General features: G+C 57.6%; 6 protein-coding genes across 6 annotated transcripts; 3 read left to right on the forward strand and 3 right to left on the reverse strand.

Moving 5' to 3' along the window:
• Positions 1 to 1,551: 1,551 nt before the first annotated feature.
• Positions 1,552 to 2,720, reverse strand: CHGG_07366 (uncharacterized protein; the record flags this gene model as incomplete). Its single annotated transcript, XM_001225021.1, has 2 exons — positions 1,552 to 2,169; positions 2,298 to 2,720. The coding sequence occupies 2 exons, from the start codon at positions 2,718 to 2,720 to the stop codon at positions 1,552 to 1,554; spliced, it is 1,041 nt and encodes a 346-aa protein (XP_001225022.1).
• A 283-nt stretch (positions 2,721 to 3,003) lies between these two features.
• Positions 3,004 to 3,381, reverse strand: CHGG_07367 (uncharacterized protein; the record flags this gene model as incomplete). The annotated part of the gene is made up of 1 exon (XM_001225022.1): positions 3,004 to 3,381. One exon carries the CDS (start codon positions 3,379 to 3,381, stop codon positions 3,004 to 3,006), a length of 378 nt encoding a protein of 125 aa, XP_001225023.1.
• Positions 3,382 to 5,726: 2,345 nt separating this feature from the next.
• Positions 5,727 to 6,366, forward strand: CHGG_07368 (uncharacterized protein; the record flags this gene model as incomplete). The annotated part of the gene is made up of 2 exons (XM_001225023.1): positions 5,727 to 5,810; positions 5,890 to 6,366. The coding sequence occupies 2 exons, from the start codon at positions 5,727 to 5,729 to the stop codon at positions 6,364 to 6,366; spliced, it is 561 nt and encodes a 186-aa protein (XP_001225024.1).
• A 1,503-nt stretch (positions 6,367 to 7,869) lies between these two features.
• Positions 7,870 to 9,984, forward strand: CHGG_07369 (uncharacterized protein; the record flags this gene model as incomplete). Its single annotated transcript, XM_001225024.1, has 1 exon — positions 7,870 to 9,984. One exon carries the CDS (start codon positions 7,870 to 7,872, stop codon positions 9,982 to 9,984), a length of 2,115 nt encoding a protein of 704 aa, XP_001225025.1.
• Positions 9,985 to 10,417: 433 nt separating this feature from the next.
• On the reverse strand, positions 10,418 to 10,796 carry CHGG_07370 (uncharacterized protein; the record flags this gene model as incomplete). Its single annotated transcript, XM_001225025.1, has 2 exons — positions 10,418 to 10,656; positions 10,712 to 10,796. 2 exons carry the CDS (start codon positions 10,794 to 10,796, stop codon positions 10,418 to 10,420), a joined length of 324 nt encoding a protein of 107 aa, XP_001225026.1.
• A 632-nt stretch (positions 10,797 to 11,428) lies between these two features.
• CHGG_07371 (uncharacterized protein) lies at positions 11,429 to 12,491 on the forward strand (the record flags this gene model as incomplete). Its single annotated transcript, XM_001225026.1, has 3 exons — positions 11,429 to 11,755; positions 11,850 to 12,020; positions 12,123 to 12,491. 3 exons carry the CDS (start codon positions 11,429 to 11,431, stop codon positions 12,489 to 12,491), a joined length of 867 nt encoding a protein of 288 aa, XP_001225027.1.
• Positions 12,492 to 14,505: the final 2,014 nt, after the last annotated feature.

Here is a 14,505-nt window from a genome sequence, read left to right on the forward strand (position 1 = left end):
CCGTATTCAGGGGAGCTCGAAGTTTTGAAGGGAACTCTTCGGCTCCGTTTAGCTGGCATCAGCGTTATTATGGCCTATATGGAGAAGATCATCCGAGGTTTAACAAGGATGATATGGATGTGGTTGTGTAACCGAGCATCGGCTGGCAAGACCTGAACGAGCAACTCTCGAAGTTAGGCGCTGGTGCTCGTCTGCCTCATCGATCGTGGTATGCACCCGTCCGAGACTGTGCGGCGTATGTGAAAGAAACGGCGGTCTAACAGCTGTTAGGCCCGAATGCTAAGAGAGATGGCGGGAGAGATGGAGGGGGAGAGGGTTGTGGCGGAGAGGGTTGTGGGGGGGTTAGTGGTGGGAGTGTTGGGTGCGTGGGTGTTGGGGGTGGTGAGAGGGGGAATGCTAGGTGCGGTGGAGTTGTTGGGGATGAGAGTCGGAGTAGAGGTTCGAGCGCCAGGGATGGAAGTGAGAGTGGTGATGTCAGAGCCACGAGTGACGTGGAGGATGGCAGTAGTGAGGTCAGCGCAAGTCATGTGGTTGGGATGGCGGCTGGCCCGGGTGCCAGTGCAACGAGGATTGTGATGGACGGCAGTAGGCGTAGTAGCAGCAGCATCATCAGCACCGTTTCGTTACCGGGGGTAGCCGCCGGTCCTTCGCTGGACTGTGCAGCCAGATCGAGGTCATCGAGGTTTGGGCTCCCAACAAGGTGGTCGTGGTCAGGGGCCGAGATTGGATCTAGATCTAGGAGAGCTTCATTGCTCTTGGGCGGTGGCGAGGGGGATGCCCGATCTAGTTGGTATAAGCGGAGTTCGGCTGTAGTTTTGGGATGGAGGCGGGAATACATGGTACTTTTCGAGGCCGACGCTGAAAGCGGAGACCATGACACGAAAAAAAGCGTGTGGTGGGAGGCGATCATGGTGGGTGTTGGGAGTATCTCAAATTTGTATGTCCCCGTCGGAGATATCTGCGAGCTAGAGCCGGGCTTAGCACTCCAACCAGGCCTTGGGGCGATCCTCGAGGAGGAAGGGATAGAATTGCTGGAAAGGTGAAATTTATTGTTTTGGGCCACTTAGCAGTCATCTCGTCTGTTCTTCACAGTATGTGAGCACCCACGTAAAAGGAAGCAAGTGGGTGTCAAGGAGCACATACCATGACAAGCGCCAATAGATACCCACAAGAGATGGCAGCAAAGCAGATACATGTAGGAACGACAAAAACAACGGCAATATATTCCTACATGACCCCTCAGAACCCACGTCCATATTGCACCTTCCCCTTGCCCTTTCCCTCTCCGCTCCGAGCTGCCAAGCTTCGAGACAAGCCGACCGGCCGAACTGCCTCTCCCCCTTCTTCCATTCAACTGACTGGCCCACCAGTCACCCAGCCCGGTGAACCCAAATCAACCCGTGTGCTATGGACGCGCCCCCTTCATTGCCCGCATACCATTCCCGCCAGCCAACCAAACGCTCAAGCCAAACCAAACCGACCAGACCCAGGATACGGAAGGACGAGGAGATTGACGTCGAAGAGAACGGCGACGCACCGGGGGGACTACCATCAGCCCCTCCGATCACCGCTCCCTGAGCCAAAATCAGGTTCCTGAACCATCTTCTTGTCCTTCCTCGCCTTGATGACGAGCTCAGCCATGATCTGGATATGGTCCGCGGGGAAGTGGTAATTCGGGAACCCGGGGACGCGCTTGAGGTGGTCGCGGTCCGGAGGTCCGAGCAAGCTGACGACTTCGAGCGTGTTAGTCGAGTACCAAATGTAATCGATCACCTCGGCGAAGCCGGGGACGTAGTTGGTGAAGGGCAGGTCCTCGGGAGTGCCCTTTAGGTGGACGTAGGCGGAGCGCATGCTGAAGGGGTGCTCGATGCCGTCGCGCGTGAAGCTGCCGTACTGATGGTCGCCAAAGTCGCTGTGGTTCGGGGCGACGCGGCCCATGGAGAGCAGTTCGTACACGCTGCTGTCGTATGTGGAGTTATAGTCACCCGCAGACGACCAGTGGAATGTCGGTGTTGTTGCGGTATTCTTGTGACGGCCCGGGTTCGGGCACGTCGGCGCGCTGCTCCCCCTTCTTTCGAGCGGCAGCTGGATCATTTTCTTGTCCTTGAGAGCAGGCCACCTCGAGTATTTCTCGGCGAGTCTCGTAATGTTTTCCATCATGATGGCTGTCTGCACAAGCTTTACATCGGGAAGCGTTGGTTCCCAGGCCAAGTGGGGTGTTGGCGACGATCATCCGCGCACCGGTCTGGCTGCTCTCGAACAGGCAGATCAGGCCGATGTTGTCCTTGGGGCATTACCCGGTTGAAGATGTCGTGCTGGTTCTTCATGTCTGGACGATTGATGGCAATGTTGGCGTAGTCGAGGAGTTGCTTGTCGAGCAGGATCCACTTGCTGGATTTGTAGAAGACGGCGCAACCGTCGACGGCTTGGGCGTCCTTCTCAGCCATCGTCTTGGCCTTAGGCCTCGGCCAGTGCACCCCCTTATAGCCGTCCTGCGCCAGTTCCGGACTGAAGAAGTCGCGGAAGACATCGGTCGCGATTTCTTGCAGGCACAAGATATCCGCATCCCTCTCGTGGAGCTCCTGTAGAATCCTCTCGCTGCGGTAAACCCAATGGAGCGCAGGAGGCGGAGTGTAGCCGTATAGCGTAGAGGTGGCGAATTTGTCGCACAGGATATTGCCAGGAGAGGACCTTGACCCGCTCGAGGGTCGACGACACATCTTCTTGGATAACGATCGGCTTTCGGTCGATAGGGGGGATCGGTACTGTGAGAATGGAGAAGGTCAGTGACGAGGCCCAGGGGTACCTTATCGGAAGGGATTGACTAACCTGGGGCGTCCGTAAGGAGTTTATGAACCAACTTCTTTGTGTCGCCTGCCATGATCTCCTGCTTAAGGGACGGATCGAGGGGATTCCCTTCGATACCGAGCATATCCAAGAGGTACAGGGACCCAAATTCATAGGGTAGGTTGCGGATTTGGTTATTGAACAGGTAGAGCGACTTCAGGTTGGTGCACATGCCGATCTCAGGAGGCAGCTCCGAGGAATGAGATTGTTCGACGCGTCCAGGTGCCGCAGATGACGCAAGCGGCCAATCTCGGCGGGGAGATAGGTGAGTCGGTTGGACGCGATATAGAGTTCTTGCAAGAACTCGTAGGCGAACAGGGGCGGCGCCAGCACGCGCAGCCCCTGGCCGCTCATGTCGAGGTTGTACCAGTCCTGCCTCTTGTTCGTCTTTTCTAGGCTCCACGGTCTTCTCCTGTCGTCCTCGCCGTCGACCGAGGGCCCGGATTCACCGCTGCCTAGAGCGGCGCCGCCGATACCGCGGTTCTCGGCCGCCTTGAGCCGCGCATAGAAGTGCGGTTGGTGTTGCTCAGTCATAGTGGCATGCGCCCGTTCCGCTTCCTTGTGCAGCCGCAGCTGCTCCGCCCAGTATCGTAGTGTTGTTCTGACTCCCGGAAGACGATGTGTGCGTCTGCAGCTGTGAAGAAGGAGCTGCGTTCGTAAGACGCGCTCGAGAAGCCGAATGGCCCATGATGAGACGCCGCCATGGTCCTGCTGTATGCCCTAGTGAGTGCTGCGCATGGGCCTAGTGAGAGTGAGCCGACTGCTGCGAGAAAGTTGTACAACATCGGCATCGTCTGCTGCCGTCCCGGCGCCCCATTTATGCGGGAGTTGTGCCCTTGCTGGTGGTTCTGGCCGTACATGCCGCGCGGATTCTGGCTCGCGGAGCCGTGGGGGGGTGTTTTGGAATGTGAGGCTGGCGGGGCGGTAGCGAGATGGGTTAGTAGAGAGTTTAGAAAGACCTTCGTTGGCGATTCGGTCGCTAGAGGCGCCGTTGGAAGAAAGTGGGTTCGAAAAGGCGTGTGACAGAGGGCGGTGACCATCTGCCATCTACGATCCAAGGTGTAGCGGGTCTGAGGGCGGGGAGGTGGGGAGGCGGGGAGATGGGCTCGAAGAAGGTCGAGGATATGGGGGACGCGGTGGGTTGATAGCTCGAAGCAACAGAGTTCGCATGGGGCACAGCAAAAGGTTTGTCGTGCATAGATGCATGTGCTAGTCGCGCTGCTGTTGCACCCGGTGTTGTGATGTTTGCAGCTGGCTCAGAAGGCCATGCGCCGGCACGTGGGAGATGCCGATAACTAGCAGACAACCACCTTGAAGTGTGGAGGGGGCCGGTCGAAGATAGATCGTCGTCGTTCGGCTCTTGGGGAGGGTTTGTGATGTGGTCGCACACACTCGTTGGGAGAGGAGGAAAAGATGCTCGCTGTCGGAGTGGGTTTTTTGTATTTTTTTCGTTTTCTTTGTTTTCGGTACTTCGGGCTACAAGTCTAGGAAATGAAGGGGACAGGGCCGTAAGTCAGCGAATTGACCATGGAGTTCGGAAGATATTCAGTGGTAGTGGTGTTGGATGTGCTCGTGATGTGGTGGTGGGAGTAAGGGGAGTGGTGAGACTGAATGTGGGCCCTGGGCACGATCGATGGATGGAGACAAAAGGGCGACGGGCAGCAGCAGCAGCAGCAGCTGAATCGCGGTGACGACTAGGTAATTCGTGCTCTGCTCTCCCGGGTTCCAACGAAATTTACACCGCTGGGTTTCTCTCACCTATGTAAAAAACACGTGTAGCAACCTTTGATGGCAATGATGGCAATGGTTTCGAGCCGGAGAATGTATACTCTAGAGGAACGATATGGCGTGGTGGTGGATAACCAGTGTAACTCGTGGTCGGGTGGGTGCTCGCTCAATGCGTCAACCGCCTCCGTTGGTTGTGGCCTCCCGAGCCTCCTTTTCGTTCCAGCCCAGCTCCCACCTGCAGCCACGAATCAGGCTGGCCTGACGTGGGGTAGGATCCACGTGATGCGTGATTCACCATCTTCAGCCTCGCGCCTTGGCAGGTGCCTCTCTGTGTGATCTGTGCGCCCGAGTCTCTGAACATGAGCTGGCCTGGGAAACAAAAAGGAAAACGGCGAAGGCAGCAGACCAAGCAAGGACAGGTAGTTAACCACAAGAGTCACATCATTGCCAACTTGAGGTCAAAATCAAAATAATGGTCGAAAACATGATTTCATTTTCAGAAGGCCGTTGGGACGATGCGATTTTGACGTGTGGCAGGCGCAGCGCTCGTCGAGGTTACGAGGCTGAAAAAGAAAAAAGAAAAGAAAAAGGATTCTGCAGGTGTCAATTTTATGAAGTAGAGCATTTTTAAGCGATCTAGAGGCTCCCGGATAGTAAATTTCACGACATCGTTGATTAGATTGGATTGAATGGATGGATCTAACAGAGGAAAAGGAAGTAGTTGGCGCTAGGGTTGGGGTTATGTACGTGAAAAATCATATCATAGTTAGGTACCCAGACACATTGTTGAAAATGACACAGTCCCAAGTGGCCGTCTCTTCATTTTTAAAAGACCTCCGAGTGACTGTGTCCGTAATATCGTATTTTTTTTCACCTTATGCTTTACGTTTCATTCTCAAGGGGTGTTTGCCTGTTTACCCCTCCCTTGTGAGCAGCGTCTTGGAAGTGTCGCATTCTTCTGATATTGACCATGGTTATAACTCCTTGGATAATGCTCCCACGAGAATCATGTGCTCTCGCTCTGTCCTTCGCCGACCACTCTAGACTTCGGTTGGTTGAGCTATTTCTGGGGTTATCGTTGCCATGCATAAATTTGCATAGTGGCAAGGTACTTGACAAGATCTCTCCACACGTTTGCCCAGAATGGAGAGATGGCATTTCATGGAGCCATGGCATCCGACATCAGCAAACTCCATTCCCTGAGGGCCGTCGTTCCAGAGCGATGCAAGCCACCGGTACTGTGTAGTTCTTTGGGCTGTTCGGCAACATTTCCGACTTGGCTCCGAACTTGGAAATAACCATTCGCATCTGCAGCTTCCCACACTCTCTCGCACCTTCTCGTGCATACCTCGCACACCAGTCACGGTAAAGGATCATCAACCGCAGGATGGCGGCCGCCGAGCCTCGAAAAGAGTATGGTTCGCAGCGTTTTGGGCACGATGCCCGCCGGTGCAGCGACCGGTCAGACGCTCGGCGGTCCAAAAGGCCAGCTTGATGCCTGCCAGAGCCATGGCCTCGCCCCTCAGGAGCATGTGCCTGGCCAATAAAGCCAATGGGGACACCGGATGGCGTTCTGTCCAGCGTCCGTGGCCTCCTGGGACCGGCGCCGAACAGGGGAGAGAGGCAATGGTCTTCCGAAACAGCCAATCCACGGGGAGCAATGGCAGTGCGGGGAAGGTCAAAGTGCCCTCACCACCATGTGCTCCACACCACTTGGTTGCGGGCGGTGCAAGGGATGGCCCAAGTGAAGCTGGAACGGCCAGAATCGGGGAAAGTCTGGGGGAAGGCTAAGAGACCATCATGGGGCCATCTCGAGCAAAATGCTCGCATGGCAAGGAATAAGACGAATGGAAAGGCCGTGCCATCGGCGACTTTCATCGATCGAACTTTCTGGCTTCCGTGTCGTGTTCCTAAATGTCGGCTTGCCCACCTTTGGTGTCTCGCCGTCTCGCGCCCCCGAACCAGTTTTCCTGGATCTGTCCTGCGTGCCTACCTAGGTACCAACGAGACTGTCTAGACCGGTCAAGTTGTCAAGCGCTGCGGTCTTTTTCGCCTCCTTATTTCATTTCGACTTCCAACAATCTCCAAAAATAAACTGCAAGTACAGCCAACCGCCCGTGGGATATCGCGAGTTTTACTTGCTTCGGACCGTCACGGCCGCTTGAGCCCCACTCAGAAAACAGAAAAGAGCTGAGGGTGCCTTCGAGGTCCTCCCGCTGTCGCTCTTTTAGAGCCTCGGCCGGGTCGCGGAGCCAGAGAGCCGACCGTGGCCGCGAAAGCGTGGAGCGTTAAAAAGTCTGGACTTGCCAGTTCGCGCTATGCGTCACGACCTCCGGCAACTTGGAAACTTGCTGTTTTTCAGCCGTTGAGGGGGTCGTTGAATTGGCCATGACGAAGCTTCTGGAGAAGGTTGAAAAAGTCTAAGGAGTCGAAAGAAGCACTTACACACGGGACAGCAACTCCTAATCAGACAATCGACAGGCCAGTTCCCCCACCACACGGATTCGCTCCAAGCGGGTGACCCCCAACTGCGAGATACCACCCCGTTGCACCTCTTTGGCCGCCCATTGCTTTTGTCAGTTCCAGTTCCACCTAGTTGGTACGACCTATCACCTCAGCCCTTGTCACAGGGAGTGCTGTCACAGACAAGAGCTGCAGCCGGGGCTGAGCGAGTGGGCACACGGGCGAATTGACGAATTGGCGAGTTGGCGAGTTGGCAAAGTTGCGAGTCCCGAGTGATTGATCGCAGGGGCAGCAGGAGAGGGCGGCCAGCAATTCCGCCAAAAAGCGAGCTCTCACCGGTTGAAATCCAGGCGAGCAGGCAAGCCAGGGCAGGAGCCGGAGGTGACAGGGACACGAAACCGGCCCAAACACGGAAAGCTTCTAGAAAGGGGCGGTGTCCAAGTCGGCATCCCCGGTACCCCGTTGATCGGCTCGGGGGGTTTCTCAGGAATCCAAGGCACGGTGACTGGGAATCCTGGGGCATTCGGGCGGGCTTTAGCTTTGAATGCGGAAGGTCTGACGTCGAAGGGGATAAAACCAATTTCCGCGCCTTTTTGCCGGCAGCGCAGGCCCCCCAAACGAGGCGGCCGGAGGGTGCTGCAAGGAGCGGCTTGGTGCGTGGTTTTGGGTTTTTTTGGGGCGGTTGAGCGGCAGCATCCCACTGGAGCTGCAGCACCCAACGCACCGGAACACGCGCCGCGGACAGCCCGGGCGGGGCACCTTTGACCCCCGTTCCCGGCCGCAGCAACCCCTGGCGGGTGGCATTGAGGAAAAAAACCGCTTGGGGTCAAAATGGAGTTTCTCTCGGGATACGCAGCCGCCAAGGCCCCTTACCTCACTTATGAAGTCGAGGGCTCGCCGCATTCGCGCTCGAAGCCGACTCGCTCCAATTCGACATCTGCGCCGGCGACAAAGAAGCGCTCGCGCATTCCGGGCCACGCCAGGACCAACAGTGCGAGCACCAGCAGCAGCGGCGGCGGGCGCACTGAGCACCAGGCACCACCGCCGCACGGCAGCAGCGCTGGGTGGCTGCAGCAACAGTCGTCGGCCGGTGCCGACGGCGACTCATCAGGGGCAGCAGCAGCAGCAGCAGCAGTGACGTCGACGGGCTTGGGAGACCGTGCGGACTCCATCGCCGAACACCACGACGAACACCACCAACACCACCCCGCGGCCCGCCGTAATTCGACCCGCGAACGAGAACGGATGCATTCGTCATTCAAATACTTCCAGGACAAGCAGCTGCCGGCGACGCCCCGACTCAACACAGCCGAAACATCCTCCAAACACTTTGGCGCCGGCAGCAATTCCGAACCGGCCTCGGCCCGCACCCCGGCTTCCGCAACCGCCACCACGGCCGGCCATACCTTCGGCAATCCCGGCGCAGTCGTCGCTGCTGTTGCATTTCCCGACCGCCGCGCGCAGCACGGCGGTATGCTCTCGTCGTATGCAGAGTCCGGCACGGGCAGGATGCCCGGGAACGGTGGCACTCGGGCCGAAAGCATATCCAGCGTTTCCGGCGCCACCACGACGAGCAATCGCACCATGTACTCGAGCGAACATACCGACTCGGCGTACCTGCACCGACCGTTCGTCGTCCGCAGCGGGCGGACCTACCTCGCCGACCCCTCTCTACCATACCCCCTACCCGTCGATCTTGAAGAGCTGCACCGCCAGAGCCTGAAGACGATGCTCCTGATGCAATTATTCGGCCGCCCGATCTGCGCCCCGGCCTTTGCCAACAAACCGCCACCGCGGATACTGGAAATCGGCTGCGGGACGGGCTTCTGGAGCACCATGTGCTACAAGCACTACGAAGCGCGCGGGCAGCACAAGGACATTTCTTTTACGGGCGTCGACATCGTCGCATTGCCACCCAACGCAGCCTCTAGCGACGCCGCCGCCGACACGCGACCGGACAAGTCCATGAACTGGCGCTTCGTCCAGCACGACATCCGCAAGCTGCCACTCCCCTTCCCCAACAACAGCTTCGACTTCCTCATGGTCAAGGACATGACGCTCGTCACGCCGACGCACATGCAGCAAGCCTACATAGAAGAATACATCCGCATCCTCACCCCGGGCGGCACGATCGAGGTCTGGGAGACCGACCACCTGGTGCGCATGCTCCGCCCGCACGTCCCCGACATCGCCACCACCTCCGGCCCAACCGAAGGCGACGACTTTGACGTCACCGCGCCCTCCCCCACAACAACCACCGCCTCCCCCTCCGACCCCTACCACAACCACACCACCAACCACGACAGCACCACCACCACCAGCAACGGCGACTCCGACCCCAACAACCCCAACAACAACACCATCGGCGGCGCCTACGTAATCACCACCAACACGCCCCTCTCCACGCCCCTCAACAACTTCCTCGTCGAGTACAACGGGTGGGCATCCCGCGCCCTCGAAGCGCGCGCGCTGTGCGCGGTCCCCTGCACCGTGGTCGGCCCGCTGCTGCTGCAGGAGGCCGAGGTGCTGGCGGGGCTGGGGTCGCGGCGGCTGGCCGTGCCGCTGTCGGAGATTCGGTGGGAGCGGGAGGGGGTGGGCGGCGTGGTGACTAAGGATGGGAAGAGCTATATTGAGACGGGGGCGAGGAGGGGTGGGAATAATGGGGGTGGTGGGAGTGGAGGGAGTGTGAAGGATGGTGGTGCGGGTGGGAATGCGGGGAGGGGGTTGGAGCCGGCGGCGGCGGCGTTGCGGAGGACGGCGTTGGTCACGGTGGTGCAGATGATTCAGGCGATGGAGCCGATGCTGCGGGAGGCGAGTGGGAAGAGTCAGGATGAGTGGGATGCGTGGATGGGGAAGATGATGAATGATTTGGTGAGGGAGAATGGCACGAGTTGGGGGGGAGTGCTTGGAGATAGGGGCGTGGTGGGCGAGGAAGAGGTGATGTGATGGTTCCCCGTGTACTTTTTGGTTGTGTGTGTAGGAAAGAAAGGCTGGGTTTTGGCTTGTTACTGTTTGTTGTACCTCGCGAGGTGGCTGGGGGTCTGGTGGCTGGTTCATTGGGCTCCTTTCTGCTTCGTGGGAGCAAGGGACGGGTCATGAGTTCTGATGTATACATGGATCTGTGAATGTTGTACTACCGCTTGTACTCGCTTGCTATCTATTTACAGTTTGGTCGTGGGCGCGTTCGATATCCTATGCTCCGTCGTATCTCTTTCGCAGTGTGCGGTAGCGTTTGAGGTAGTACCTGGATGGTTGATCAGCGAGAAATGGATGGGAGAGTAGGGAACACTCAATTATGTATGGAGATGTGTTTCTTGAAATCGCGAGAGAGCCCCAGTAACTTACAGCGCTTCGATCTCTATCATGAGGGCCCATGCTGTTAGCTTCGTTCTGGTTCCCACCAAAGTACTTCGTCCCGTCTCGCTGATTGCCGTAAGAACATGGGAAAGAAACCCATCGCAATGACCACATTACCTTTCCTGACAAAGTCGGCTCTGGCGATGCCCGCCCGAATAGCCCCCTCATCGGTGAGGTTCGCGTTGGCCATGAAGGCTCGATGCAGTCGCGGGCGAAAGAAGTCGTAGCCCTGGGGGTAGTCACGACCGAGGTAGAGGAGTTCTGTTGGCGATGAGCGTGTAAGTAATGATGGCCCCTTGATATCCTGGGTGAATACTTAGAGCATGGAGGGAGAGGAATGACTTGCGCTTGTAAATGGCAATGACCTGCTGTCTCAGCTCGGGGTTCGGGGCCGGAGGCATTGTGCTGGGTGGGATGTCTGTGCTATATCTTGTTCATGACTTGCAGTCGTAGCAGTCGTGGATATATTGGATACCGGTCCGGAGCACGGATGGTGGCATTTGGTGTTGAGTCTCGAGGCTTCATTTAGAGTTGCAGCAGTTGCACAAGTGACGACATGCTCAATTGAGTCTTGGCGCAGCACAACAGTGTAAATTTGCAGCTACACCTGCTCATACTCGAGCATATGATCTCACTCCATGTATGTACAATAAAGAACTTGCAATTTCCATTATTTGGTCCTCGCAATAAACTTGAATTTATTTCCCGTCCTCGCAGCCTGCAGTGTGAAGTTCGATGGTACGAAGTAACGCCGGTTGACATGACCCGGAGGTTAAGCCCCACCTCCACTCGTCCTCGCTCTCCGCCCTGCCGAGGGCCCGAAGCCGATGATGACCGACGACGGATAGCCGACGACAGATTGCGTGCTTGCTTCGATCTTGTAGTTGCGCACGTTGAGACAAGCACCTAACTTCGTGTCACAGTCCCTTCTGTCCCATGTAACGACAATTGGATCAATTGACCCACCAGCCAACCCCCCGCCCGAATCAGCCATGGCCATGCGCTCAACCACCACAAGGCTCGCGGGGAGCGCATGTCGCCGTGCACAACCCCTCTGCGTGCGCCGGCCCTTCTCGCGCCGCCGCCGCCTCGCCCGCCAGCGCCCGCAAAGCAACCCCCCCAACCCCGGGAAACCCCACTGTCGCCCCCTCCGCCACGATGGACCAGCGAGCTGCCCGCGCGCGTCGGCAAGTGCCTCGCCTTCGGCTGCAACGCCCAGCAAGTCTCGCAGGCGGCCGCCGTCCTGCGCGTCATAGCGACCGAGTGGAGGGATTTACTAGCCAGCAGCGAGGGCTTTCTGACGGGCGGCCGGCGTGGGCTGGAGGCCAGAGAGATCGCCTGGGGCGAGATGGACACCTTCGTGGGTATCCCGCCCCTCTTCATGTTCTATTCTATACGGGATAGGGGACAACGACAACTTGATGACACGGGGCTGACACGCCTTGGCCCACCAGGCGCACGTTAACAATGTCAACTACTATCGCTTCGCCGAGTCGGCGCGGGTGAACTGGATCACCAACTTCGCCGTACACGTCGACCCGGCGCACCACAAGCAGTGGCGCGAGCTGATGACGCCCATCTCGACGGGGTTGATCATGCGCAGTCTCAAGGCGGACTTCAAGTTTGTACGTCTCCCTTCTCGACTCTTGTTCTCTCTGGCAGATAGTTAGGTATCAAGCCTATCTATCCCCAATGGCTTGCTAAGATGGCTAGGTGGCTAACCCCAGACATACAGCCGATGGTGTACCCCGATCGGATCTCCGTCTACCACAAGCTGCGGACCCGGCCCGAGGGGGAGCCGAGCGCCGAGCTCCTTCTACCTCGACTGCGTGGTGCTGTCGCACCGCCATAGGCGTGTCGCTTGCCGGCTGGAGGAGGATATCGTCGTCTACGACTACAAAATGGCCGGCAAGACGAGCATGCCCGGGTTTATGCTGGAGAGGTTTCAGGAGACTTGGGAGCTGCAGGAGCAGGCCATGCTGCAGGCGAGGTCGCGGATATTTGGGCTGTACACGGCCGTGGATCGGCTGGAGAGCGAGACTTGGAATAGACCAGACGCGGTCGAGGATATGGGGGGTTCAAAGGGGAGTCAATGATGGGTTCAATGGGCTGAGGTGGGTGGCTGGTTGTGTGCATAGACGGCGTGGACTCTTAGAGGGATAGAGCAAGCCTGCGTGAGACTTGGGAGTGGTTCGTCCAGCCGGAAAGCACATTGATTCACACGGTTGGACGCTTGTGCTGGGGAGGGTGTTGATTCGCCCCTCTTATGCTAGGATCGATATAGGTCAAGGGTGCCTGATAGTCTTGAGACGGCGGCAAAGCACGCGATCACCCACGTGGCTCAACAAGGAAAGGTCATTGTCCGAGGAGATGTGATATCGTGAAGAGTTTGGTACCGGCGACGCCCGCTCAAGCAGCCCCATGATAACTTCAATTTGGTGACTTGTGACGGCTGTCGGAGAACGAGCGGAGTGAGCTCGGTGTCTCGCTGGAGCGGACGAGAAAATCTGGACGCACAAGCACTGTGGAGATCAAGCCGTCCTCTCGATGCTACCCTGCACTCCACAAGCCAAACGGCCAGAACCAATCACAGCGGGACGAAAGAAGAGAAACTCGGGCGGGTTGCATGCGAAAGCTTGGCTCAGAGACGATCGCCAAGCTCCGCCCCGTGGTCTGACTGCGGGATTTGCGGAGCAACAACCGCTGCACTGGTCTGATGTTTGTCGCTGGGCGAAAGGGAACCACGCGTGAGCACGCGAGTCGCTTGGGTCTGTGAAGCTGGCGCCACGGGCTTCCATCGTTTGCTCATTCTCGTTCAAGGATATGTCGCACTTGGACCGAGAAGGAAGGTGGTCATCCTGAATGCCGGGGTCGGTGGGCCAAGAGATCAGTCTGGCCAATCCGGGCGGCCGGGCGTGGTTCAAATGCCGAAAGAGATCGACGACTGCGTCTGCGTGCTTGAGTTTCGAGATGAGGTCCTCCTCACTGAGGGGTTTGTGAGGGTTGCCTAGGCATGTGGTGCGATGCGCATGGAGATGTGATCAAAACAGAAAAGGCCTCCTACATACGTTACAAGACGGGCCAAGAAACGCAAAGCGCATATCTCGTGGTTGCCATGGACCAGGATCAAACCTTGGCCTGAGTGGTTCTGGGCTTGAAGTCTCTGTTGAAGGGTCTTCGTCGATGTGGAGCCGCTTTTTTGCCTTGTGGGCTTGCGCTCACGGCCTCCTGTCAGAATTCCGCCCTCGACGGCGCCTGAAAATCTCATGCAGTGTATGTCAAAACCAGGAGATATCGGTGGCTGCGCGGGGAGCCTGAAGGCCGTTTGGATTATCGGCCGATATCAAGCAGTGATCGGCGTGGTGAAGTCGCTCCCCCGCATCCCGCCATATGGATTCGGGGTTGGTTCGCTGCGTCTCATTCGGCACTCCTTCCGATAACACGCTGCTTGCCTTGTATACTGTGTAGTTGGTGTAAGAGATTGATTTGACGGCTGCGTGAATCGGGAGGGAATCGAGCAGAGGTCTGTGGGGGTCGCATACTTTTCTCACCCGGTTTGGGGGTCGTTTCTTGGGTAATGGTTACCACCTTCGAACAGTTTGACTCCCCAGGAACCTTGCGATTGGTGCGTGTCCAGCCGCTGGCGAGAATGCCGATGGCCGTTTAGAAATTTGAAGCGAACTTGAAATCCACCAAAACCGTCTTTTTCACGATCCACAAACTTCAAAATCAAGGTGGCCCCACCACTGCGCGGCAAAGTCCATTCGAGGCTTACTTCCATGGAAGCATGGATTGCCCGCAGGATCAACGGCCCAACGAGCCGGGGCGGTCCTTACTGTGGGAGACTCGAGACTCGAGACTCGAACACTCGAGGAGTCGAGGTCTCGGGAGGCGTTGGAAAAGACATCCGATCTCACTGCCCCGGTGGATCAAAGTTGGAGCCTCACTGGGCTGCTCGGATTGGATTTGCTTGGTTTGACCGGATGCCCGTCCCCTGACTCACTTTTCATGTCGAAATGGGACGCTGCATTTTGTACCGCCATGTACCTTGCATCGGCGCTGAACGGCTTGCCACAGGCCCACAGTGCTGGAGCGACCTTGTAGTGTAGA

This window comes from Chaetomium globosum, genomic scaffold (assembly GCF_000143365.1).
Source record: "Chaetomium globosum CBS 148.51 scaffold_5 genomic scaffold, whole genome shotgun sequence".
Lineage (NCBI taxonomy): Eukaryota > Fungi > Ascomycota > Sordariomycetes > Sordariales > Chaetomiaceae > Chaetomium > Chaetomium globosum.